The 26015-nt window shown below is 37.3% G+C and overlaps 1 protein-coding gene across 3 annotated transcripts in view; it reads right to left on the reverse strand.

Annotated features, from left to right (window-relative positions):
• The window catches only part of Cab39l (calcium binding protein 39 like), a 128005-nt gene that overhangs the window by 26417 nt on the left and 75573 nt on the right, over nt 1-26015 (reverse strand). For all 3 annotated transcript variants that reach the window (XM_071611515.1, XM_027928860.2, XM_027928859.2), the window contains 2 exons: nt 19053-19171; nt 9258-9426 (listed from right to left, as the gene is read on the reverse strand). In XM_071611515.1, the coding sequence (XP_071467616.1) occupies nt 9258-9426; nt 19053-19171 (288 nt within the window). The remainder of the gene's footprint in view (nt 1-9257; nt 9427-19052; nt 19172-26015) is intronic.

Genomic DNA, 26015 nt, shown 5'->3' on the forward strand with positions numbered 1-26015 from the left:
AAGACCAGTTTGCTTCAGATTAAAAGCAACAAGTAAAATACCTAGTATTAAATACAGTGTTTTAAATTTGTATTTTGTTAGATTTATCATAGAAATAATTTAACTGATAAAGCAGTGTCTCCTAATTTGCTGAGGCTGGCCATGAACTTGGCGATCCTCCCATTTCCATATCTGAATCACAGGGGTTACAAGTGTGTGCCACAACTTATAACTAATGTCCTTAGTAATAATCTTTTTTTCTTTTTTAAAGACAGTATCTTGGTATGTTGTCCACATGGGCCTTGAACTGACTGAGTTCATGTGATCCTCCCCCGCCTCAGCCTCCAAAAAAAATTTTTTTTAGTTGTTGATGGACCTTTATTTACTTATGTGCAATACTGAAATCGAACCCAGTACCTCACACGTGCTAAGCAAGCGCTCTACCACTGAGCCACAACCTCAGCCCATGGATGTTATTTTTTTAAAAAACAAGTATGTGGATTGGTTTAAAGCCTTCTCTCACAAATTAATGTAACAGGTTTTCAAGTATGTGAACCTTTCATTTTTTTTTTTTTTCAAACCACTTTTAAACAGAGGTGCCTCAGACTCTGGGAAGCATAGGAATGACATTTAACAGTGTCATCTCAGTCTGTGCTGCTCTCAGGTGAATGGCCATCAGGCTTAGTGAAAGTCAAGGAGTCACACAACTGCCCTATCCTATTACAGACATAAACTTGCAGAAAACTGCACAAAAGCAGTCTGTCTCATCTCACACCTAAATTATATCTTTATTGCACCTTCATATTGAAAGAAAAATAAGCCTTGTGGCCCGGCACAGTGGCCCACATCTGTGATCCCAGTGGCTAGGGAAGCTGAGGAAGGATTGTGAGTTCAAAGCCAGCTTCAGCAATTTAGCAAAGCCCTAAGTAACTCAGTGTGACCCTGTCTCTAAATAAAATATAAAAAGGGCTGGGATGTGGCTCAGTGTTAAGCCCCGCTGGGTTCAATCCCCAGTACCAAAAAAAAAAAAACAAAAAAACAAGCCTCACCTAATCCCTTTTATAGCTTAGAGGCTAAATATTCCCGTACTGTGCTGAATTTAATTAAAACAAAAAAACCCAAAACAAACAAACAAACAAAAAATAAGAATTTAAAAGTTTTCCAACATAAAGTCTTATATTTTAATACATATTTAATTAAAACTTCCTCATGGAGCACATGGAAGATACACAGCAACCTCACAGGGAAAAGGCAGGCAGCAAATCCGGCAAACCCCATTTTTTTTTTTTTTTTGGTACTGGTGACTGAATCCAGGGAGATTAACATCCCCAGCCCTTTTTGTATTTTATTTAGACACAGGGTCTCACTTAGTTCTTGGGGCCTTGCTAAGTTTCTGAGGCTGGCTTTGAACTGGCTATCTTCCTGCCTCAGCCTCCAGAGCCGCTGGAATTACAGACGTGTGCCACCGCGACTGGCAAACACACCTATTATTATTATTATTTTTTAGTTGTAGATGGACATAATATCTTTATTTTCATTTATTTATTGTTATGTGGGGCTGGGGATCTAATCCAGGGCCTTGTGCATGCAAGGTAAGCGCTCTACCACTGAGCTACAATCTCAGCCCCCAAACACCTATTTTTAATAAGAAAAATAAAACTTTTAAAGCATTTCCCCTTAATTTGGTAGGTTTTTCAAAAACTGACAAATATATTTTTGTGTACAACAGGATGTTCTGAAATATGTATACACTATGGAAAGGCTTGTTATGATTTGGGAGATGGGGGGGTGGGGTGGTAGCTTTGGGAATCACCCCCAGCCGTTGGTTTGGATCTTAAATGACGCCCAAAGTCATGTTTTGGAGGCTTGGTGGCCTATGGAGCTATAGGGAGTTGGGGGAAGTTTGCAGGTGGCGGCACCTTTAAGAGGCGGGGCCTAGTCAGCTGAAGTCACCTGAACTGCCCTGGAGGGGCCGCTGGGAGCCCGCCCCGCCCCCGCCTGCGCTCCCAGCCGCGGGGAGCGGAGCGGGGCAGGCTCCTCCGCCAGGCGCCTGTCAGTCAGGGCGTTCTGGGGTCCAGGCGCTGAGCATGGACTGCCACTTATGAAATCGTGATTCAAAATGAATAAACTTTAAGTTGTTTATCTCAGGTATTTTTGTCACAGCTACAGAAAGCGAACACTTGGCCCAGTTAAGCTAATTAGCATAAGGTTACCTTGCATAGTTATTCTGTGGTAAGATCATTTAAAATCTACTCAGTGGTTTTTCTCACCACAGTCAGTTGTTATTAACTGTAGTTGCCATGTCGTACCGTAGATCTTTGGAATTATTCCTCTTATCTAATCGAAATTTTGTATTTCTGATCAACATCTCCCCAGTCCCTAGTAATCACCATTCTACTTTCTACTTCTGAGTTCAGCTTTTTTAGATCTCGTATACAAATGAGATCATACTAGGTGCCATTTTGTGCCCAACTTAATTTCATTTAAGATAATGTCCTCCAGGTTCATTCATGTCACAAATGACAAGATTTTCTTTTTTATGGCTGAGTAGTATTCCATTATGTGTATGTACCATTTTTTTTTTTAATCCCTTCATCCATTGGTGGACACTTAGGTTAATTCCATAATCTTGGATATCTTAAATAATGCTGCATTTCTTCAACATAATGATTTCATTTTCTTTGGATATATAGTCAGGAATGGGAATGCTGAATCACATGGTGATTCTTTTTTATATTAAAACAATAATTACATGAATACAGTAATAACAATTAGCTTCTTACTCTTTTCCTTAATGGTGGCCTAATTTACATTGTCTACCAAAATTTTGCAAAGATTTCCTTTTCTTTCATCTTTTTTGTAATACCTGCTCTAACGGATATGAAGTGATAATTTCATGGTTTAACAATTTTTCAATTCAAAATGGTGAGACCAGCTCTTAGTTTCCTACCACTCATCATTACACAATTTAACCTTTACATGTGTCTGAAAATGTTGGTCCTTTTTTCTCCATTGGACCAGAGCATTCTGTTCTGGAACTAGAGAATGGGGAAACCCTCTACAGGGGTTCCTAGGATAATTTCAGTTATCCTCCCCTCATTTTGTTAGAGTCCTGTGAACAGTATCAGGGATTTTCTGAGCTGACTAGTGGTAGAAGAAGTAATCCTGAGGGGCTGCACAGACGCTGTGGATGGTGTAGCCAGAGGAACTCTCCACTTGTTAAACTCAAGAAGAGGACCGGGTTCCCCCACAGCTGCATCAGATCGCTGCTGCTGGAACAGTCATTATGCATAAGTATTATCCCAAAGAAAGAGGAATCAAGGAGTTCCTTTACAACCACAATCTTCAAATTTCAAAGCCAAAAAAAAAGAAATAACTTAAAAATCCAGTAACAGGCAAATATAATATGACAGAGTAGAATTCTCCTAGCATTTAGCAGATGTATGCATAAAACTGGAGAATTTAGGGTTGGGGTTGTGGCTCAGTGGTAGAGCGCTTGCTTAGCACGTGTGATGGGTTTGATCCTCATCACCACATAAAAATAAAGATATTTTGTCCAAAAAATATATACATATAAATAAACAAATAAAATAAAATTAAAAAAACTGGAGGATTCATACATATATATGTATATATGCTATGTACACATGATACTAGATAAATATAATTCATATAACTGAGCTGGGGGGAAGACCCACAAAAGACTAGCTAGGATCCTGCCCAAGCAGGAAAAAGCAGAACACTGCAAAGGAAGAAAGTCAAACTTTAAAGAATTTAAAAATTTTTAAAAATGTTTGAAACAGTATTCTTTCTTCCCACCTCCAAATAATTCTGGTCTGACAGGGCTAAATTTTGTGTAGTATAACTATTGTGCTAAAAAAATCTGATACTGATTTTTTTGGTGAATCCCACTTGGGAGAACCTTGGGGTGGCATGACAAGAGATAACTGAACTGCAGGGATGTGAGGCTGATGAGCCAGTGGCAGTTGCCATTATTGAGGACTTACAAACCACTGGGATTGTGCCGGGAACTTGACACATGTTAGTTCTAATCTTTCCAACAACTCTGTAAGGCAGGGATTATTTATTCATTTCACAGAGGAGGGAAATGAAACTCAAAGGTTAACTAACTTGCTCAAGGACATACAGCTGATCAAGTGACAGAGCGAGATGGAATTCAAAACACTTCAGTTACATAGGTTCTTAAAGGAAAGGATGATTGTAAGGAATGTTTTTTAGTGAAAGGACTATGTTGTAAACAGTACCATAAGAAAAATATAAATTAACAATGTGAAAACATTAACTATTAAACTGGGCAAGTTATTTTGCAGCAAAATGAAAAAAAGTGAGTCTTAATAGGTTAAAAAAACCAAGACCAAAGCCAAAAGTAAATCCATTCAACCAACCAAGTAAACAAAACCTTTTGAAACCAGCTACTTAAAAAAAAAAAAAAATAGTGACATAGTCATTGTCACATTAACCACAGCATTTTGGTAAAGTATAGAAAATTGGTGTTTTTGATATTGGTAGTGTGCTGGAAAACTTTTTATGGTTTAAATTTTCAAGGTTGACTTACGTTCAATGGAAAATAGGCTGAAATATAAACATCTAATTTATATTTGTGATTTAATATTATTGAAAATTAATTTGGGCTGAATATAAGATAGCAAGAAGTTATTATCTAGGCTGGGCATAGTGGTGCATATCTGTAATCTTGTGCCTTGGAAGGCTGAGGCAGGTGGATTGCAAGTTCAAAGCTAACCTCAGCAACTTAGTGAGACCTATCTCAAAAAAAAAAAAAAAAAAAAAATTATTGTCAAGTATGTTTTGTTCTTTTATTTATTTTTGCTGTGTTAGGGACAGAACCCAGGGCCTCATTCATGTTAGGTAAGCACTCTACCACTGAGCTAACCCCCAGCCCTAAGTACATTTTATCCTATTAAACACTGAAAAATCTTTGGGGATAGTTTAAAAAACAGATATTCAGGGGTTGGGGTGTAGCTCAATGGTAGAGAACTTGCCTAGCATGTGTGAGGCACTGGGTTCTATCCTCAGCACCGCATAAAAATAAATAAATAAAATAATGGTATTGTGTCCATCTATAACTAAAAAAATATTCATCTACTTTTCCTGTCCGTGAGAATTTGTTCTGTTTGTAATTAAGTTTTAGTTACAGTTTTTTAAGAAGGGAACTAACTTGTTTCCATGACAGCAGAGTCATCTGATAAAAAAGGAGGAAAAAATGGAACTACAATATCTATTATTAGAAAACACATCCTTATTTCCTTAGGCACAGGCATTTTGCTAGAAATAAACAGAATCATCCTTTATATTAAATGTCCTTCTTCATATTTGATGGAACTGAGGCCTGCCTCACCGTGTGCTCTGGATTTACCCTTCTAGCAGCTCATCTGCAGCCACAGCACACCGTTTATTATGCTAGGGAGACTGAGCTGCTCGTGGGGTTTCACAGCACTCCCCGATACTCTTTGGCTTTTCCCTTTCTTTTTCTTCCTTCCCTCACTCTTTGCCACTCTTTCCAGTTTTTCCTTACTCTACATCTTCGTCTTCACTCATGCTCCTTTACTTTAACCTCTTTGGAGGGCTCCAAACATAGCTGCAGACATTTTGGTCATAATTGCCCTCTTGCCTGCCAGGTGACCCTGGCATATATCCCAAACCCTATAGGTTTAAACAAAGTCATTCAGATAACTGAGCATTTGTGCTGGCCACTGATGGCTGGATTGTTTCTTAACTGATGTTTGACATGTTCACAGGTTTTGAGAAAGGCCAGGTACATTCCAGTTGGCTGTGGCCCACTTTTGTCTAGCTTAGCATGTAAACTCCTTCCTCCTGCTTTGGGGAGTGGGGATCTTCCTTTCTTGCTGCCACCCAAGACATACTTCTGTCTGTAGGTCTGTCTTCCTTTCTTTCTTTCTTTCATACTGGAGATTGCACCCAGGTCACTTAACCACTGAGCTACATCTCCAGCCCTTTTTGCTTTTTATTTTGAGACAGGGTCTCACTAAGTTGCTGAGGCTGGCCTGGAACTTGCAATCCTCCTGCCTCAGCTTCCCAGGCTGCTGGATTACAGGGTGAGCACCAGTCCTGGCCTGTTTGTAAGTCTCTAATAAATTGCACTCTGTGCAGTCCTGGATCTGCCTCTTTCTTTGGTCTTCTGGCATCTCCCTCCTTTGGCAACCAGTTCTCATACATGTGAACCGGGTTTTTTGAAATGCTCCTTCTTCCCTTTTATGCTTTCACTCCACAAGGCTTCTTGCACAGGCTCTTCTATCCTCAGCACTCTGCTCAGGCAGAGTCTAAGGGGCGAGCAGGCTGGACAAAGAGACGTGTGGACCTTGAGCAGGCAGGCTCTGGCAAGTCTTCCTTCAATCCCCATCTGGATGAGGTTGGCTGTGTTTATGGAAGGCTTTGGGGGAACATTGGTACTGTAGCTTCTTTCTTCTGCAGTCTCAGGCAGTTCACACTGCACACCCATTTGTGGTGACAAAAGTGCTGCAGTTAACTGGGTCCCCCCCTCCTTCTAGGCTGCTGTAACAACCAGCTGTTGATCGCTTAAGCATGTCTTGGAATCTACCCTAATCCACTCACGTGGCCTCCTAATAGTCTCCCTCATCCTTAAATTGTATTCTCCCCACCTGGAGTTCTTATCAGTTCACTCTCCCTCATCTCATTGCATTTCCAGGGATATCTTGGATGTTCCTAAGACTAGGTCCTAGGATGCTGCCAGGCGTGGCTCCCCCTGAACCAGACTCCAAGTTCCCTTACCATTGTTGCAAGCTCACCGCAGCTGGCTGGCTCCCTGCGCCTCCCTGCAGTTCACACTCCATCCCTTCCCTCCCCCAGCAACTTCTTCTCCTTAGGTCTCCCTTTCCTTCTGCTCCATTTAAATCTCTGGCGCTTATTGACTTTTTCTGCTTTTGGACACACTCTCCCATTTGTGACCATGTGAGCTAAAACACTTTCCTAACAGATTTAAGATCCTTTCTTAAACAGGATCAGTCAATTCCTGGTCTGCAGATCATGGATAGTTTTCAAGCACTGCAAACCACTGCATTCCCCTTTTTTTAGCTCCAGAAAGCTATTAAAATAAAGAACTATTTGCATCCAGTCATAGTCAGCTTTCAAAATATGTATTAATATTAGAATATGGACAATATCAATATTATTGAAATAATCTACTTAAAATAATATAAAGAAAATAAGTCATACGTGGGATATAATAAATTTTTAAGTTATATATTTGTATTCTAGAAAAGTAGAAATATACCTTCAAATAATATAAGATGACAAATTCCTGAAATGTGTTTAAAGAAATCAATCTGAATAGATATATTTATATGAGTTTTATCTACTTTATATTTAGCCTGAAAGCCTATTTTTTTAACGATGCCTTTACATTGCTAATATTATTTTTTAAATTTCTCTTCTGAACTGGCCTTCAGAACTAATTTGGTAGACACTGAAGAAAATCAAACTCTAGTTTAATCATCTTAAAGTTTATTTTTATAATTATGATTATTAGCTGGGTGCAGTGGCACATGCCTGTCATCCCAGCAGCTCAGGAGGCTGAGGCAGAAGGATCATAAGTTCAAAGCCAGCCTTAGTAATTTAGCAAGGCCTTAAGCAATTTAGTTATTGTTATTACAAAACAAAACAAAAAGTAGTTCTAGTTGACTGCCTGCTTTATACACTGACCTGGATGTCCAATAGCTTTTTGTTTCCAAAACTCTTTATCTGTTCTCAAAGGGTAAAAATTTTCCACTACAGCAGAAGGAACATGCCATATCCACTGATACCAAAATATATTAAACAGTGACAGGATTATAAGCATAAACAAATAGTTTTCTAAAGTAGAAATCTTGAGGGTAACATCACTCATTGAATGTGTTAAGTTCTGGTGTTTGTTCACAAATTAGCTATACTATTTTCTGATAATGCTTCCTGGACATCTTTTTCCTTTTTTGGTGGGTGGGGGTACAGGGGATTGAACTCAGGGGCACTTGACCACTTAACCACATCCCCAGCCGTATTTTGTATTTTATTTAGAGTCAGGGTCTCACTGAGTTGCTTAGGCCTCACTAAGTTGCTAAAGCTGGCTTTGAACTCCGTATCCTCCTGCCTCAGCCTCCCAAGCTGCTGGTATTACAGGCGTGCACCACCATGCCTGGCTTTGGATATCTTTTTGATGATAAAACACATAGAAACAAAGCAGAATGGTTGCAGGGCTGGAATGTGGGGGAAATGGGGAGTTGTTTAACAGGTATGAAGACGAGTTCTAATTTTGTGAGATGAAAATATTCTGGAGAGTAGATGCTCAGCAATACGCATATACTGCACCCCTACTAAACTATACAATACAATATGGTTAAAATGATAAATTTTATGTATATTATACCATAATTATATTTTTTTAAATTAAAAAATTATCCTAGATGAAATATATTTCCCTCATAATGACAAAGTAGATAATAGATGATAAAATATAGGTGATTATAATCATGCTGTCAAAATACAAATATATATATATATATATATATATATATATATGACCAGTCATGTTTTCAAAATGCTAATATAATTTATTAATACTTTACCCTATGGAAATTTAAAAATTACACTGATAAAATAATATGATGTCCTTCCTATTCTGAGATGTAATTCTCCATCTCCTTTCCCATCCAATATCTCTCCCTGGAAGTAGCTTCTGTTGTTGTCTCCTACGAGGTGTTCTGTGCATATGCACCCCAAGATGCTAGACAGAGTACTACATGTTCCTTTTATTACTTAACTGTACATGTTAGAGTTCATTCCATATGAGCTTGTGACACTTTGGCCTCTAGACTGTATTTTATTTATTGACGCCTCTTGTGATCCACGTTATATACCGTCTGTTGACTACAGTTAGGTCTAAAGAACAAAACTTTTTGCTTTTTAAAATTAAATTGACTCAACTGGACATGGTGGCTCACGCTGTCATTCCAACTATTCAGGAGGCTAAGGCACAAGGATCACAAGTTTGAGGCCAACCTTTGAGGCCAACCTCAGCAACTTAGCAAGACCCTGTCTCAAAATAAATAAATAAATAAATAAATAAAAATTTTAAAAAAGAAAGGACTGGGGTATAGCTCAGTGGCATAGCACTTCTTCTGGGTTCCATCCCAATATCTCAAAAAAAAAAAAAAAAAAAAAAAATCGCTTCTTCAGAGACCAACTGATTTTGAATAACCTAGCAGATTCTGGAAAAACCCAATTACCTTAAAAGTAGCAAAGGCATCTGAAGCAATATCAAATGTTGACAACTCCACATACTTGAAGAAATCTCTGAATTGGTTAGAAAAGAGGATGATTTTGGCAAGTGGTTCATGTCGAATACATTCTCTCAGCATAATCCCACAACGTAAGGCAATCTGTGGAGCTTCATACCTAAAGCACAATGAAGAGAGAAACGGAGAACTCTGTTACCCCATTAACAAAATAATATCAATGATGTTCAACAGACCATTTCATACTGCTGCCCATGGGAACACTGATGCCATTTGTCACAGTTCATTCAAACAGGATTCATTCATTACCCATGGACTATCTGCTATGTGCCTGGCACTATTCTAGACACTGGGGATATGTTAGTAAACAGGGCAAGGTCACTGCCATGATAACCTTCATATTTTAGTGAGAATGTGTATGGAGGGACGAGATAGAACATAACCAATGTAAAGATAATTTCATATATACATAAGAAACGGAAGATGATAAATAAGGCAATATTATAGAGTGCTGTGAAAACAGAAGATGGTAAATAAAGCAATACTATAGAGTGAGACTACTTAAATTGTGAGTGATTTCTTAAGTTTTACTTCAGATTGAAGTGAAGGGTCAAGGTGGTCCAGACAATTCTGTAAAGTCTCCAAGGCAAGAACAAGATTGGTGAGTTAGAGAAGAAATATGGCCAGAGTGGTGGAATGGAGGTAATAATAGTAGTGAGCAGTATTATGCGAGGCAAGAGAGGAGAGAAGGGCAAGGTCAGAGCCTAGCATGGTTTGTAAACTAAGGTATAATTTGGGTTTAAGTGTGATGACTTTACATGTGATTTGGTTTTAAGCCTTTGGAGAGTTTAAAGCAAGAAATGAACACAGCCTAACCTAAGCTTTAAAAAGATGGCTCTGGATAGGTGTGGTGGCACACACCTGTAATCCCAGCAGCTTGGGAGGCTGAGGCAGGAGGATTCAAAGCCAGCCTTAGCAATTTAGTTAGACCCTATCTCTAAATAAAATAAAAAGGGCTATAATGTGGCTCAGTGATTAAGTGCCTCTGGGTTCAATCCCTGGTACAAAGAAAAAAAAAAAAAGAAAGAAAAAAATGGCTCCAGGGCTGAGGGTGTAGCTCAGTGGTCAAATACCTGCCGAGTAAGCATGAGGTATCCTGGGTTTAAGGCCAGCACTGAGGGAGGGGTGGAGGGAAACGCTGCCCTGACTGCTGGTGGAGATGTATTGTAAAGCAGCAGGAGTGGACTAGGTAGCTGGAGGGCAAGCTGGCAGACGGGTGCAGGAGCATAAACCCAACAGTGGTGATGGTGGCGTGGCTGGGGCAGCAGCAGCAGAACTCAAGGCTGTGGCAGAGGCTGGATCCTGTTTGGAGGAAGAGCCAACAGGACTTGCTGATGTCGGAGGTGGGACTGGATGGGAAATAAATGACTAGAGGAACACGGACTAGTGAAGAAATTGCTGCTGACAGCGTTAACTTTGAGATGGCTGACATCTGAGAAACAATGTCTCCTCAGCAGGAGACTATACCCATCTGGAGTTCAGGAAAAAGGCAAGGGAGATTTTTATGTAAATGTGATCTGGGAGCGCAAGTGACCAGTAAAGAGCTGTGGGTTCATTGGCTCAATAAAGTCATGAAGTGGAATTGTGGCTCACAGCAAAACTCCACTAGAAACAGTATCTACTGTAGGAAAAGAGCTGAGGACTGGCACACCAGATCTGTTCCATTTCTAATTAACAGCGGTCTCTCAAATGTCAAATGCAGCATCTAAATAAATCTAGGTTTGAGTTACATTCCAGAATGTGATAAGATTTCAAGAAAATGAACAATACTTAGCCCAAATAATATAAGCCCTGTGCTGAAATGATACAGTTGACAATTGTGTGGTAAATACAGGAAGAGTAGGACAAAGATGTAGTTGTAAAACATTAGGAAGTGAGTAGAACACAGTATAAAAAAAGAATAGCCTGACCAAGTTTGGAATAGATTGTATCATTTCCCACTTCAATGAACTAGATACTAGTTCTGTTGTGTTTTGTACAAAGCCCATTGACAAAAGCAACTTAAAATGACGATTCCTAAAAAAGTGTTTTCCTATAATGTTTTTTGAAAATAAGATAAAAATGACATTTACAAAGGACTGTGTGTGTGATCTTTCAAGTTTACTATGTATTCTGAAAGTTAGGAAAAATAAAAATATAAAAAATTTTAAGCAAAAATGACATTTGAATGGATGAGAAAGAGTAAATATTTGAAAACTAAAACTAACCCCACCTTATATAAAACCTGAAGATAATTCACCAGTCACCCACTACTAGCAATAACGTTTTGTTGACCAATAAAGAACAATCTATTGAACAATGTATTTATAAGATCATAGTATTTGCATGAAATTCAGATTCAAGAATAAACCTCATTCCCATAATTTAGAAAATAGGCTACTATATAATCAAATTTACAAAAACAGTAAAGTAGCAAATTAGGACATCAGTGTGATATTTACTCATTTTTATCCTAATTATAAAGTTGAATGATATTCCTAAATATTGAATACTCCCTGAATAACTCACAGTAATATTAAATGTTGATATACTCAGATCTGGTTCTTTGTAGAACATAAGGAAGGCCAATTTATAATGTTAGCAATTTTTCTCATCATAAAAATTTGAAAATCGGCCTAGTGGTACACATTAAATAGTTGTAAGATGGGATAGCATTAAAGATGTTGTAATGAGAGGGTATATTTTTTGAAATATCAAGGAGAAAAACACTGTCAATTATTGATAGAATATTTAAGAGACTATAGAATAAAGGCTCTTGGGCCTAGAGAACGAGCATTAGGGACAATTAAAATCAGACTTCTTAGTAAGATATTTGTGGACTTTGATAATTTGGCCTAAACCTGGCTTCTCACTTCACTTCCCATTACATTCCCCATTTCCCTTGAGTGGAATGCCCTTTCTAGTTTCCCCAATAAGATGCTCATCTTTCAAGATTGAATTCAGACTCCTTTTGGAAGTTTTTTGTAAGCGCCCACCATTCAGGATTGTCCTCTCTCCCCTTCACATTCCCACAATAGCTTGTCTGTAATTTCACTTTAACACTTTTATCATCCTGAATTAGGTCACATTTCAGTAAGTTGTTATAAATCGGTTTTCTTCACCTCATTGCTGGTGATGTGTTTTACTTACTCCATTACTCACCCACCCTGCCTCCGCTTCCCCATTTGGTGTCTATGTCTCATTTATTGTTATGTTCTTCCTGCATACCGCATCTCCAAAGAGTTCCTAGCATAATTTTTTATACAAAGTAGGTATATAATGAATTTAATGAACCTTAAACTCTGACTGAATGTCCTAATGAGAGTCAAACTCTGGCTTAGACAAAAGCTGTCTGATCTCTAGCCAACATCTCTCATTTCTGAATTCAGTTTCCAAACTGAGATCATCTATAAAAAGTTTCCACCCCAACTTCTGAGTATAATTAGTTCTCTTTTTCCTTTCATTTAGTGAAGTTTATTGGAACCATCTGTGATGCAATGATGATTTATTCTTGAGAACCAAGAAAACATTTTAAAAAATATTCCTGGGGCAGAACACTTATCAATTCATCCCAATAGTATGTTCCCAACACCAAAAATGTCAGTCTGTAAGATGACAACTTCGTAAAGTTAGGAATACATTGGGACATTGAGGGAAATCCCTGACTTCCTCAATATCCTTTAAGGAAACTATAATTCACACTTATCATTTCAACCTGACTATCCTCTAGGATACTGATTTTTCATAGGTTATTGTTCACTATTCAAAGAAGTGCTCTATAAATTAAGCCAATCATTAAGTTTCAAATCCCACTAACATTAATATCCTTAGTCTTAGAATCAGTATTTATCTCACCTAATCTATTCTAGTTATGGATAAGCTTTCTGATGGCAAGGACCACAACTAATCATTCTGTGTCCCCCCCCCCCCCCCCCCCGCCACCGCGCAATGACCAAAAGGATGGCAGGTCACCAATGAAGGTTAATATTATGAGTACTGAATCATATCTTCCCTCCTCACTTACAATTTATAATATAGTCTGGACTATAATTAACTGTGTCAGTTCAGAGAAAGCACATTACTATATATGCACATTCATTCAAATGAGAATAGCATATTGGAAGATCCCCTTGAAACTTCATGAAAGTCAAAATATAAAAGCAATTGTTTCAACTAGCAGTGAGCTATGGTAATCATTACACAGAAAATGGCTAGAAGAAAGAACTTATACAAGAACATCTCAACAAAGATTATACTATGTAAGTGGAAAATGACTTTTATTATTAAAGGGAGCAAACAATGCCAGACTGTATTTAGAAAGCTTTTATAAAATGCCATTCACTTAACCCTCAGCCTGCTTCATAGTCAAGAAGGTTTTGCTTCTAATCTAGAAACACTTGCTTACTTTAAAAATGTGTTAATTTTGGTCACTAAAAAGGTGTAGAATCAATGATAATTTAGGGTCAGTGAACACCCCTAAAATCCAGATTGTAGTCTCCAAGAATCAGTCCTCACCTAAAACAAGCAGGGTCCTTGGTAGAAATTCCAGGTAGAAATATACACTCTGGACCTGGTATTTCTTTTTGCACCAGAAAATGAAGCTCTCATAAACTATTTTGGTGTTCTCAAAAGACATCAACCAGAAGGGGCCACAAATGGTCAACTGAGCATTAAAAAGAAAAATGTGTGAAATTAAACGAGACAATATGGAGAGCATCATTACATCTTTTAGTTAATAAGATATCAGAGGGGTGGTGTGTTTGTGTGAGAAAGAGAGAGAAAGAGAGAGGGTATAAAACTCATTGGATACCAAAGGAAGTTCCTAAATATCTAAATTGATAATTACAATAAAGGAATTGGGCATTAATTCTACCTCTCTGGTGTGAATTGTTTGAGAGTATATAATAATTGCAGTAGATGAAAAAAGTTATACTCTATAAAACTACTCTAGCCAATAAATCAGCAAATCATGTGCAAGGGATGATTTGTTTTTTTAAAAAATTTTGTCTCCTAATGAAATGTTTGAATCAGCCAGTGTTCATCAATGGATAGTAAAAGGATTAAAGGTACAGATGACAGGAAACTTTATAATGGAGGCCAAACTGGTGGAATCCCTTGATCCTAGACTTTCGGCCTCTAAAATTCTGAGTAAAGAACTTTTTTTTATTATAACAACAACAACAAAATACTGTATAATGGATTAATGGATTAGACTGTCATCATCTGAGCTCATTGCTCAATTTGAGCATTACTAAAAGTATGTCTCCTGATGGGATGAAATATGAACTAGATAGAACTACCTTCAAAATATTGCCAAAATAAAAATTGAATTTGAATTTAACCAAGCCTTTAAATAGAAACTCCAGTCTAGAAATAGAGTGTATAATGGACCAAGTTAAATGACACTATAAGAAGGCAATGTGACTACTTCACAATGGAGGAAATAATATAGGCTAACAGTATTTTCAACAAATCAGTGTACAAATGTGTGGGTAGGGGTTGTTCTAAATGAAAGAGACTTAAGATTTTTTAAATTTTTTTGACATAAGTAAAATTATAACCAAATACAATGACTGGACTTGATTAGGATACTTGTTTGAATATTTGAACAAATCAACTATGAAAAGGTTTTCTTGTTTGTTTGTTTGTTTTACAGTTGAGGAAATTTGAGTACAGACTAAGTATTGGTTGTTATAGAATTATTGCTATAACAACTTCATGATTATGTAAAAATTATATTTTTATTTTTGAGATGTTTATTTAAGTGTTTAGGGATTTGCTTTAAAATACTCTAGCCTCCTCCAAAAAATAAATATGGGGCTGGTGTGCATTGGGGAGATAGATAAAACAAACAGCAAAATATTGATAGTAGTGAAGGGTGACTGATTGGGGGTATGTGAGTTTCTTATACTTACTACTTTTACATATGGATGAATTTTTTAAATTTTTAGTTGTAGTTTGACACAATACCTTTATTTTGTTAATTTATTTTTATGCGATGCTGAGGATTGAACCCAGTGAGTGCTTCACACATGTTAGGCAAGTGCTCTACCACTGAAGCCACAACCCCAGCTCTGGATGAAAATTTTTATGATGAACTTTTAAATGGATTAAGAAATATTTATAATTTTAACGTTGGACTTATGGAACATCTTTCCCTGGCCAAAATTTTTATGGATCACTGAGAGAAGTTTGTTGATCTCATCCTCAAGTTCTCTCAGTATCCTGGAGTGTCATCTGCCTCAGCCAGGAGACAAATTGAGAATGAAAAAGTCCTTTGTGAATGTCCTTTTCATAAAACTTGAGTTCCAGATGCCTTACATCATATAATCCAGATGATTCTCCTTGATAGACAGATATCCATTTCTTTCTGCTTTACTTTTTTTTTTTTTTATGGTTAGAGTTAGATTTAGTTTCAGTATAATGTAACTATTACACCCCTAAATAACATTATTGTTTGATGTATAAATGTACCAATCAAATTATGTCCTAAATTTTCAAGGAACTTCCCAAGAAGTAATTTAGTAAAAATTCTAGCCTTTAACAAAGGGCTAAATCTGTAGCATTCCAAACAAAACTAGGAAATGGTAACAGGTAAAACTGATCGTAGTGCAGCCATTCAGTTAGGGCTTCTCATTGTCTGCTCTGTCCTCAGGAGCATCCATAGTGCCCTCTCCTTTACATCTGAATGGTCCTCAAATCTTAGGGATATATTAATGGTAAAGGGCATGGGACTTAAAATCAGATCTGAATTGAAAACATGGCTCTGTCACTTATTAGCTATATAACCTTGAGAAATATTTTTTTGAGTTTTAATTTTCTCATTTGTAAAATGGCAAGAATAATACCTAGACCTCATAGAATTACTGGAGTGATCAATACCTGGCACAGAGCAAGCACTCATTAAGTGTTAACTACAAAACAGGATGAGAAGGAATGGGTTAAAAGTTCAGGATAAAAACAGAAGAATAATCTTTTTGTGTGTGTGTTGCTGGGGATTGAACCCAGGGCCTTGTGCATGTGAGGCAAGCACTCTACCAACTGAGCTATATCCCTAGCACAGAAAAGTCGTTTTAATAGAGAAAGAAAACCAGAGGTATAGTCCCTAAATTGTTACTAATGGTTTCATTGGGAGAGATGATGAAATGCATGTCTTTTTTTATATTAAATATTTCTGAAATGTTCAAATTTTAAATAATAAACATGTATTACTTTTGAATCAGAAAAAAAAAAAAAATGAAATGCATTGATATATCACTCTCTTCACTCCCATGACCATCACTTTTCTTGGACTTTTCCAAGCTGGAATTGCAGCCCCCAATCCGCTCAGCCATTTTTCCCATTGCTACTACAGCTCACTAAACCTAGTCCCTGGGTGACTCCACGTGTCCTACAGAATGACATTCAAACTCCTTGAGTAGGGCAGGGAAAGCTTTTCCTAATCTGGTTTCAGCCTTTCTAGCTTTGCATTCTGACTCATCTAGCCTCCAGCCACACTAGAATTCTTGTCTGTCATTCTCTAAACACATAAATTCTCTTATAAATGTCATTCTCTTATAAATTTTTACCTTCCTCCAGGCTGAAACAGCAGTGAACAAAGTGATCTTAGAAAGCACATGCTAAAGAGGGCAGAACCCCTTGCTGACCTGAGCTTCTACCCGGTATCATCATGGGAGTCTTGTGATCAAGGCACTCCATTTTGGGGCCCATTTGTTATGGAAGTTTAGCATACTGTAACTAATGGATACAATTAATAGATACAAGCATATTTCCCTTTCTAAAAAGGAGAGACATGATTCTCCAGTAAAAATATTTCTTTATATCAAAACCTAAAGTAATTGGTGTACTCTGTATGCTCAATAATGAATAATAACCACACAGTCATATTAATCAAATTGAAAACGTGATAAAGTATATTGGGAGGATAAAGGGAAGAAAATGGAGTAATGGCAGCAAAAAAACTAATAGTTTTTTAAATTTGATAATTCAAATTAGAAGACTTATTTGTAACACAGAGGTAAGTGTATGATAAAAAATAATTAAAAAGATGAGAGTCATTGTCTTTGGAAATAGGATTAAAGGATGGAGAAGGAAGAGGCAAAAAACTGCCTTTGTTGAAATATCTGATATTTAAACCATGTGTTATGTATTGCTTGGATACAATAGAATGTTTACAAAAGTACAAAGGAGGAATGAAACACAGGTGAGATGGAATATGTATGGAATAGCAGAACTGAGAACAGGAATACTATAAAATAAAAAGAGCCATGCTGGTTTGAAATGGTATAGAATAAAAAAGAAGGGTAGGGAAAGAAGAAGATAGTCTGTTGTCCCTGAACACTGCTGCATCCAGATGTCTAGTCTTTAGAAGTTAGAGTAGCCTCAAATATTTGTAAATGAGTAGACCTTATGATCAGGAATTCTGTTTTCTAGCTTGCCTTCAATTTTTTGGCTCCCTTCAAGGCTATATATACACACACACACACAGAATAATATTTTGTCCTCATGTAGAAGCATATCACCTTGGCAAACACTAGCTATTTAAATAATTCTTTCAGCTATTATTTGAGTTCTCAGAACCGGAATGTACATGTGTATGTAATGAGGGGACTCAGTATCATGTGAGCAGTAATAGGGCAGGCTGGGAAGCACAAATAGTTTTGTAAGATGAAAGAAAGGGAGAGGGGCTGGGGATGTGGCTCAAGTGGTAGTGCGCTCGCCTGGCATGCGTGCGGCCTGGGTTCGATCCTCAGCACCACATACAAAGATGTCGTGTCTGCCAAAAACTAAAATGTAAATAAAATATTAAAAAAAAAGAAAGGGAGAAAAGAGAAGCAGTAAATGAAACTATGTTAGAAATATAAAGGTGCAAAAGTTTTGCTATAGCCCAAGTAATCTTTCTTTTTTAAATATTTTTTTAGTTGTAGATGGACACAATACCTTTATTTTGTTTATTTTTTTATGTGGTGTTGGGGATCGAACCCAGTGCCTCACATATGCTAGGCAAGTGCTCTAACCACTGAGCCACAACCCCAGCCCCAGCCCAAGTAATCTTAAGAGACAGATTATGAAGGGTTACCTCAAGCATGGTAAATACCTATCTTGCAATTCCAAAGGGAACCAACCATATTTCCAGTGAGGCAAATGCTATGTTCTTTGTTTTTTGTGTTTTTCTTTTCCTTTTCTTTTCCATGTGTGTGGTGGTGGTGGTGGTGGTGGTGATGGTGCTGGGGAATCAAACCCGGGGTCTCACAAATGTCATGCAAGCTCTCTACCACTGAGCTTCATTCATCTCCGCATACATAGTTTTTTTTTTTTTTTTTCCTGTCTTTTTGGTACTGGGGATTGAACACAGGGGCACTTGACCACTGAGCTACATCCCCAGCCCTATTTTGTATTTTATTTAGAGACAGGGTCTCACTGAGTTGTTTAGTACCTCGCTTTTTGCTGAGGTTGGCTTTGAACTCACGATCGTCCTGCCTTAGGCTCCCCAGCCACTGGGATTACAGGCATGTGCCATCACTCCCAGCCAGTATGTTCTTTTTTGTTTTTTTAATATTAATTTTTTAGTTGTAACTGGACACAATATTTTATTTATTTATTTTTATGTGGTGCTGAGGATCGAACCCAGGGCCTCACACTTGCTAGGTGAGCGCTCTACTGCTGAACCACAATCCCAGCCCCAGCACATGTACTTTTAACAACTGTTTAAACTCAAACCTATTTTGAAGGAAGCCAGGCACCTACCCTTTGAGGAGCATAAACAGGATATGAGGATGAGCACTAATGTATTCCACAGTGGGACTCCGAGTGCCTATTTGTCTTCTCAGGATGTTGTTAAATATCTGGGTCACATCTTTTTTTCCCTGTTAAAGAAAGAAGTCACTATTAAATTGTACACTTAAAAATGAATGAATTGTATGGTATGTGATATTTGCATATATACCTACAGAGATGATACCATCTTTTGATCATATGCAGAAACATTATTTACTTTTTCATTTGTCTTTAACAAATTATGCTTTCAAACACAAAGCCTGCAAAATGGATGCAGCTCCTTGCCTCAGGAATTATATGGGGAATTTGAAGTCCATTCCTCACAGTAGGAAATACAATGGCACAGAAGTATAAAAACTAGTAGTGGATATGCTAGGACAGAATTCTTTACACTTTTTGAGCTTTAGTCAAGAAGAATATTATGATTAACATTTTTAAATCTTCATAAATAAGGAAAATAGATGAAGAAAAAAATAAAGATTTTAGTAAAATGTAAGTCAAAAATCACATTTTTTTTTCTCTGGTCTACTTCCTAATAATTCTTTCTCTTTATTCCTCTTCTACTTTGGTGCTTTACTTCTAGACTAGACAGACAGAAAGAACCATTAAGTTCTAGTTGCCCTAGCTAGAGGAACTAAAGCCATTTTAAAGTAGGGCCATTTAGAGTTCCCATGTATAAAAATTTCATTCTCACACCCTAAAACCTAAGACTAGCATGCTTCTCCAAAAGAATCTCTTGATTGGACCCAAATTTATTATATAGAAAATAAGGACAAGAATTACATTGCATTCTCATTCACCATGGCCCTGGTTCTGAGCTTCAACTGTACTAGGAAGGAACTTCTTCTAGTTACTCTATGCATTTTAAAGTCTCCTTACTCTGCAGACTGAACTAGTAAGAAAGAAATTTGGCTGCTTTGTTTCTTCCCTAAAGCTCTTCAATGACTCCCTTTTTCTTAGGAAAAAAGTTCAATGCCCTTCAATGATCTGCCCTTGCCTGCTTCTCCAACCTTATCAACCATCTATCTCTTTTTGATCCTTACATCAGTTTTTATGAAAACCAAATTGCTTCACTGTACATACTTATGCACAGCCTCCCGTACTTCTGTACATTTGTTCATGTTCTTGTACTTGTCCTGAACACTTTTACTTCATTTTTCTAGCAAACTGTTAAGATTCAATTCAGATAATCCCAGTAGCTGGGGAGGCTGAGGCAGGAGGATGGCAAGTTCAAAGCCAATCTCTCAGAGAGATCCTAAGCAATTCCTTGAGACCCTGTCTCTAAATAAAATATTTTTTAAAGTGCTGGGGATGTGGCTCAGTAGTAAAGTGCCCCTGGGTTCAATCCCTAGTACCAAAAAAAAAAAAAAAAAAAAAAAAATCAGAGCTGGGCATGGTGGCATACGCCTCTCACACCAGCAACTCTGTATGCGGAGGTGGGAGGATTTCAAGTTTGAGGCGAGTCTTGGCAACTTAGTGATAGTGAGATCTTGTCTCAAAAAAGGGCAGGGGGGTTAGCTAGTGATGTAGCTCTGTGGTTAAGAGTCCCTGGGTTCAGTCACCAGTATTGAAAAAAAAAAACCAATACAGGATATTCTCCTCTGGGATAAGTACCTCTGTCTGTGTTGCAGCAACATCCTTTGCTTGCCTTGATCAGTGCCTTCTCTTCACTTGCTGCTTCCATTTTCACCCGCTGTCACTGACAGAGCAGCAGACCCTTATTAAGTGCTTCATCTGTGCCAGGCACTTATTCTAAGAGTTTTATGTGTATCATTCACTCTTCACAGCAAAATATATATATTATAAATGTCAAAATGTACATATTATAAATAAGGAAACTGAGAACCCAGTGAGGTTGACTTATCCAGAGGCGATGTGGAAGACCCAAAACATTTTCCCAGATTGATGGAGTCCACAGTCCAAGTTCTTAACCATCAAACTAAAATGACTTCCTCACACTTACCACAGTGCATTGAAATTAGTGGGTTTTGTCTCTGACAGTTTCTCATTGGACTGTTAGCTTTCAAGGCCATATTTCAATGCCCTTTTATAGCCAAGAATATAGAAGGCACTCAGTAAATACCCATTAGACTGATCATTACTTTAGAGGTACAGCCATCCATGTATCGCTCTTATCACAAACACAGGCAATTGATTGTGTGTGTGGGTGAGAGGGTTACTGGGATTGAATTCCACAAGCACTCGACCTCTGAACTACATCCCCATACTTTTTATTTTTTTATTTTGAGAAAGGGGCTCACTGAGCTGCCAATGTTGGCCTTGAATTTGTGATCCTCCTACCCCAGCCTCCTGAGTCACTGGGATTATAGGCATGTGCCACCATGCTTGGCCCCTCTTACCTTTTAATCTGACACTTCAATACTAAAGGGACACTTAAAAAACTAAGACCCAAATGAAGACCAATGAGATTTCAATCAACTACTCATTCTTAAAGCTATTAAAATATGAGTTAGGTGCTGATTAAGAATAGTAAAATATTAAAAATTCTGGGAGGAGCTCATTCACCTTATTAATATTAGTTCAGAATAGATCTTGGACTTTAAACATAAGACTAGAAAATTTTGGAGAAAAATAGAAAACCTTAGGATCTAGGATTGTACAAAAAGTTCTTGGCCTTGACACTAAAAGCATAGTCAACTTGGACTTTATTAAAATTTAAAACTTTTGTTCTGCAAAAAATCCTGTTAATAAGTTGAAAAGTCAAGCTATAAGGAGAAAACCATATACTGCAAACCATATATGTGACAAAAAGACCAGTTACCTAGAATATATAAAGAACCCTCAAAACTTAATAGCATAAAGAAACAATTCAATTAGAAAACAATCCAATTAGAAAGACATGAAAAGGCATTTCACTAGAAAGGATCTTGACCCTTCAGGAAATGCAAATTGAAACTTCAATGAGCTATTACTATACATCAGAATGGGTAAAATAAAAAATAGTGACAAAGCAAAATGCTGGCAAGAATGAAGAAAAAGCACTTTCCTACAATGTAGTGGAAATTTAAATGGTATTGCCAATCTGGAAAACACAGTTTCTTAAAAAAAATAAATAAAAAAAAAATGCAACTACCACATCAGTGCAATTTCACTCCTGACATTTATCACAGAGAAATGAAAATACATTCACAAAGAAATCTGGCCATGAATGTTCATAGAACATTACTTAGAATAGCCCAAAGTTGTAAACAACCCAAAAATTCTTCAACAGATAAATGGTTAAACAAACAAACTGTGGTATATCCATACCAAGGACTACCACTCAGCAACAAAAAGGAACAAAATATAGATAAATACAACAAATCTAGAGGAATTGTGCCAAGTGAAAAAATCCAATTCCAAAAGGTTGTACAGTAGATAAAACAATCTTCTCCCCCAACCCCTCCTTTTTCTCTCTCTCCTCCTGAGGAATCAGGGACTGAGTGTCGATGGGGTGAGAGAGGTAGATATGGATATATACAAAAGGGAAATAGGAGAGATCTTTGTGGTGATGGAAATTTTCTGTTTTGTCTTTATCAATGTTTGTATCCTGGCTGTGATACTGTCATACAGTTTTGCAAGATGTTACCACTGGAAAAACTAGGTAAGGTATATGGGACTTCTATGAATTATTTTTCACCATTGATGCCAGTCAACAATTACTTCAAAATAAAAAGGTTAATTTTTTTTAAAAAGACATTTTTATTCACACAACGATTTTTTAAATAATAAAATTTGATGTTTTCATACACTGTTGATGAGAATATAATATATTCTAACAATGCCTAATTAGTGTCCTATAATCCCATTTTTGGAAACCTATTCTGACAAAATAATTCTAAATAACAATCCTAAATTTAAAAAAAAAGTTTCAGATACAAAGAACTTTATCACAGCAGGGATAATAGGAACAATTTAATACATCTCAGCTAGGTTAAAAAATTATGATATATTTAACTGGTAGAAATAAGTAACTGGAATATCAGAATGTTGGCAATCATGAAATACAAGAACTATCCACAGCTATCCATTGTGTTCACTTTATTTTATGGAAAGAAGTAGAGAGACCTGGAAATAAGGGAGAGGAAGAGAAGGCAAAGAGTGAAAAAGAAATGAAGGAAAGGAAATGAAAGGATTGAGGGGGAGAAGAGATAGAAATAAAGAACAGGTAATGGGAAAACAAACTATATCTTCTTTTAAGATAAAACACTAAACCAAAGTCCAAAATTAAAAAAAAATTTTTTTTAGTTGTAGATGGACACAATACCTTTATTTTATTTATTTATATGTGGTGCTGTGGATCAAACTCAGTGCCTCACATGTGCTAGGCAAGTGCTCTACCACTGACTACAACCCCAGCCCCAAAGTCCAAATTTTAATAGAAAACTTGGAGGTGAATCTTCAATATATAAAGATACTTCAGAATCAGTTGCTCTCATAATTTTTTTTTTTAGAAAGAGAGAGAGAATTTTTTAATATTTATTTTTTAATTTTCGGTGGACACACAGCTTTATTTTATTTTTATGTGGTGCTGAGGATCGAACCCAGCGCCCCGCGCATGCCAGGCGAGTGCGCTACCGTTTGAGCCACATCCCCAGCCCCTCTCATAATTTTTAAGTCCTCGAAAATGTTCACATTACAAAACTTCATTTATGCAGATGTTAATGACTATACGTGTATATAAAAGAGGAATAGCTGTGAATATAAATGAATTTTAAAATGAAAGAAATCATCTGTTTTGTTCAAATCTTTCTAGACTCTGCAGTGTAATATTGCAGAATAAATACCAAGCCTCTTTGAAATGTCATAAGAGCATGTTTTTCATACCTCCCAGTAAAATGCCACAGGAACATTTCCATAGGGCATTCCAGGGAACAGCAGAATGAAGCTCCACAGAGTTCTATCCAACTTTTACACAAGAGGGAAACATTTTAGTTCATTAGCAAATGTGAGCAGAGGCAAAGGAAGCCCCCTGTGGATAACAAAAACAAGTTCTGCTACCAGAGGAAAGGATCAGAATGGAAAGGATTAGAGAAAGTTGAAATAGGTACAAGATGGAAAATAAGGATCTCTATGTTAAATGTAATCTTTGTAGCTATTCATTCCTAACACTAAGTCTAACTGGATTGAAACCTTAACTATTTCAAAGCCAGTCTCTGTGAAGGAAGGAAGGGAGGGAGGGAGGCAGGGAGGGAGGAAGGAAGGAAGGAAGGCAGGAAGGCAGGCAGGCTGGCTCACTATACCTTCTTTATAAAGAAGTAACATCCAGAAATGACCCAAAATGCTTAAAATTAGCTAGCAATTCCAAGCTAACACATAATGTAAATCAGATCTCCAACTTGAAGAAGTACTTGCTAGCTGGCAAATTCACAAAAAGTCAGTTCTAAACTGTTTGTTGAATGAGTGAATCAATCAAACGAGAAAGCTTTCTGCTTCTATGAGCTGCTTCCTTGGCCCTAACAGTTGACTTTGCATTTACCTTACTTTTGCAAGGCACACCTGCCTTTAAAATGAACACATCAACTCTTACATTCGATACATCCTTATCCCTTGTCCTCTTATCACATTATGTTTCAAAACATCAAAGACACTAATGCTGTATCTTGAATGGTGGCCAAACCTCAAAAGACACAGCTCTGAGTTTGATCCTGAGCCCACAAAATCAGAAGTCTTGCAGCCACAAGTCATTTTTTTTCAACTTCACAATATGCTGACATGGTTCTTTTCTGTCAGCAATTTGAAGGCTTAAAGGATTAGATAAAAATTTATGGCTAAGTAATGAGATTTTTTTTTTTAAATTCAAAGTTCTGCTCTAACTGGCCATTATTCACATAAAAGCAGGATCCTCTGTTAAGTATTGTGTCTCCCCCACCCCCATGGGCCACTTTCCTCTGGATTCTTGAAGAAGAAATGGGTTTGTCACAGATTCCCAAGTTAGTTTCTGCTACCCAATCTAAAGCCAACACCTTAAGTCACCCTATCACCACTATCTCCCAGGTTCCAGGCACCAGCTCCCAGCTCCTTGCTCATTTCAACCTGTCTGGCCTCATGTACCTAGTTAGTTTTTCAGCACACTGTTTACCCCAAGTGTATAAAATTTCCCCTTCTCCTTCATTCAACACATATGATTAATACATAGTTCTTTTATCAAAGGTTAACAAAGGGTAAACACAGCACAATGCAGAAACAACTTCAAATTGAATTCTACATATCACTAATATTAAAGGTTCCTCTCCCTGATAATCTTCCTAAACGCCTTCCTTTTGTCATTTGAACCTTTTCTTTCCTTTAGACCCTGCTCCTTTCTCTCTTCTGCTTCTTTCCCTTATCAACCCTAGTCAAAAAGGGCATTTCTCAGATTTGTTACTTTACTCTGCAGAGGGAATCTAAACATTTTTCTTTTAGTTTTCTCCTTCCAGACACTGCCTAGACACTTCAACCTTTCATGACTGACAAACCCCAACAAAGTATCTTTTGAACCACACTTCAAGTTTTTTTTCCTTTGTAACGAATGCCATCCTTCTAGGTAGTCTGTCAAAAGCTGCAGCCCATTCCTAAAATAGTTTTTCCTCTCTGGTATAAAAACATATCAGAAATTCTAGTCAAATGACTGTTGTGCTTCAGAGAAGCACCATGAGAGGCTATTCATTTACTGAAATGATATGATCATGGAGAGTTAACAAGCCGGTCAAGGAAAACGAGATGTTAAGAGGTTGTTAGGGTTTGGATATGAGATGTCCCCCCAAAGCTTTTGTTAATGCAGGAATATTCAGAAATAAAATGATTAAATCATAAGAGCTGTAATGTAATCGGTCCATCCTAGTTTGAATGGACCAGGTGGTAACTGTAGGCAGGTGGTGCGTGGCTAGAGGAGGTAGATAACTGGAGGCACGTCCTGGAAGAGTGCATCATCTCTGTGGCCCCTTCACACAC

This window comes from Marmota flaviventris, chromosome 4 (assembly GCF_047511675.1).
Source record: "Marmota flaviventris isolate mMarFla1 chromosome 4, mMarFla1.hap1, whole genome shotgun sequence".
NCBI lineage: Eukaryota > Metazoa > Chordata > Mammalia > Rodentia > Sciuridae > Marmota > Marmota flaviventris.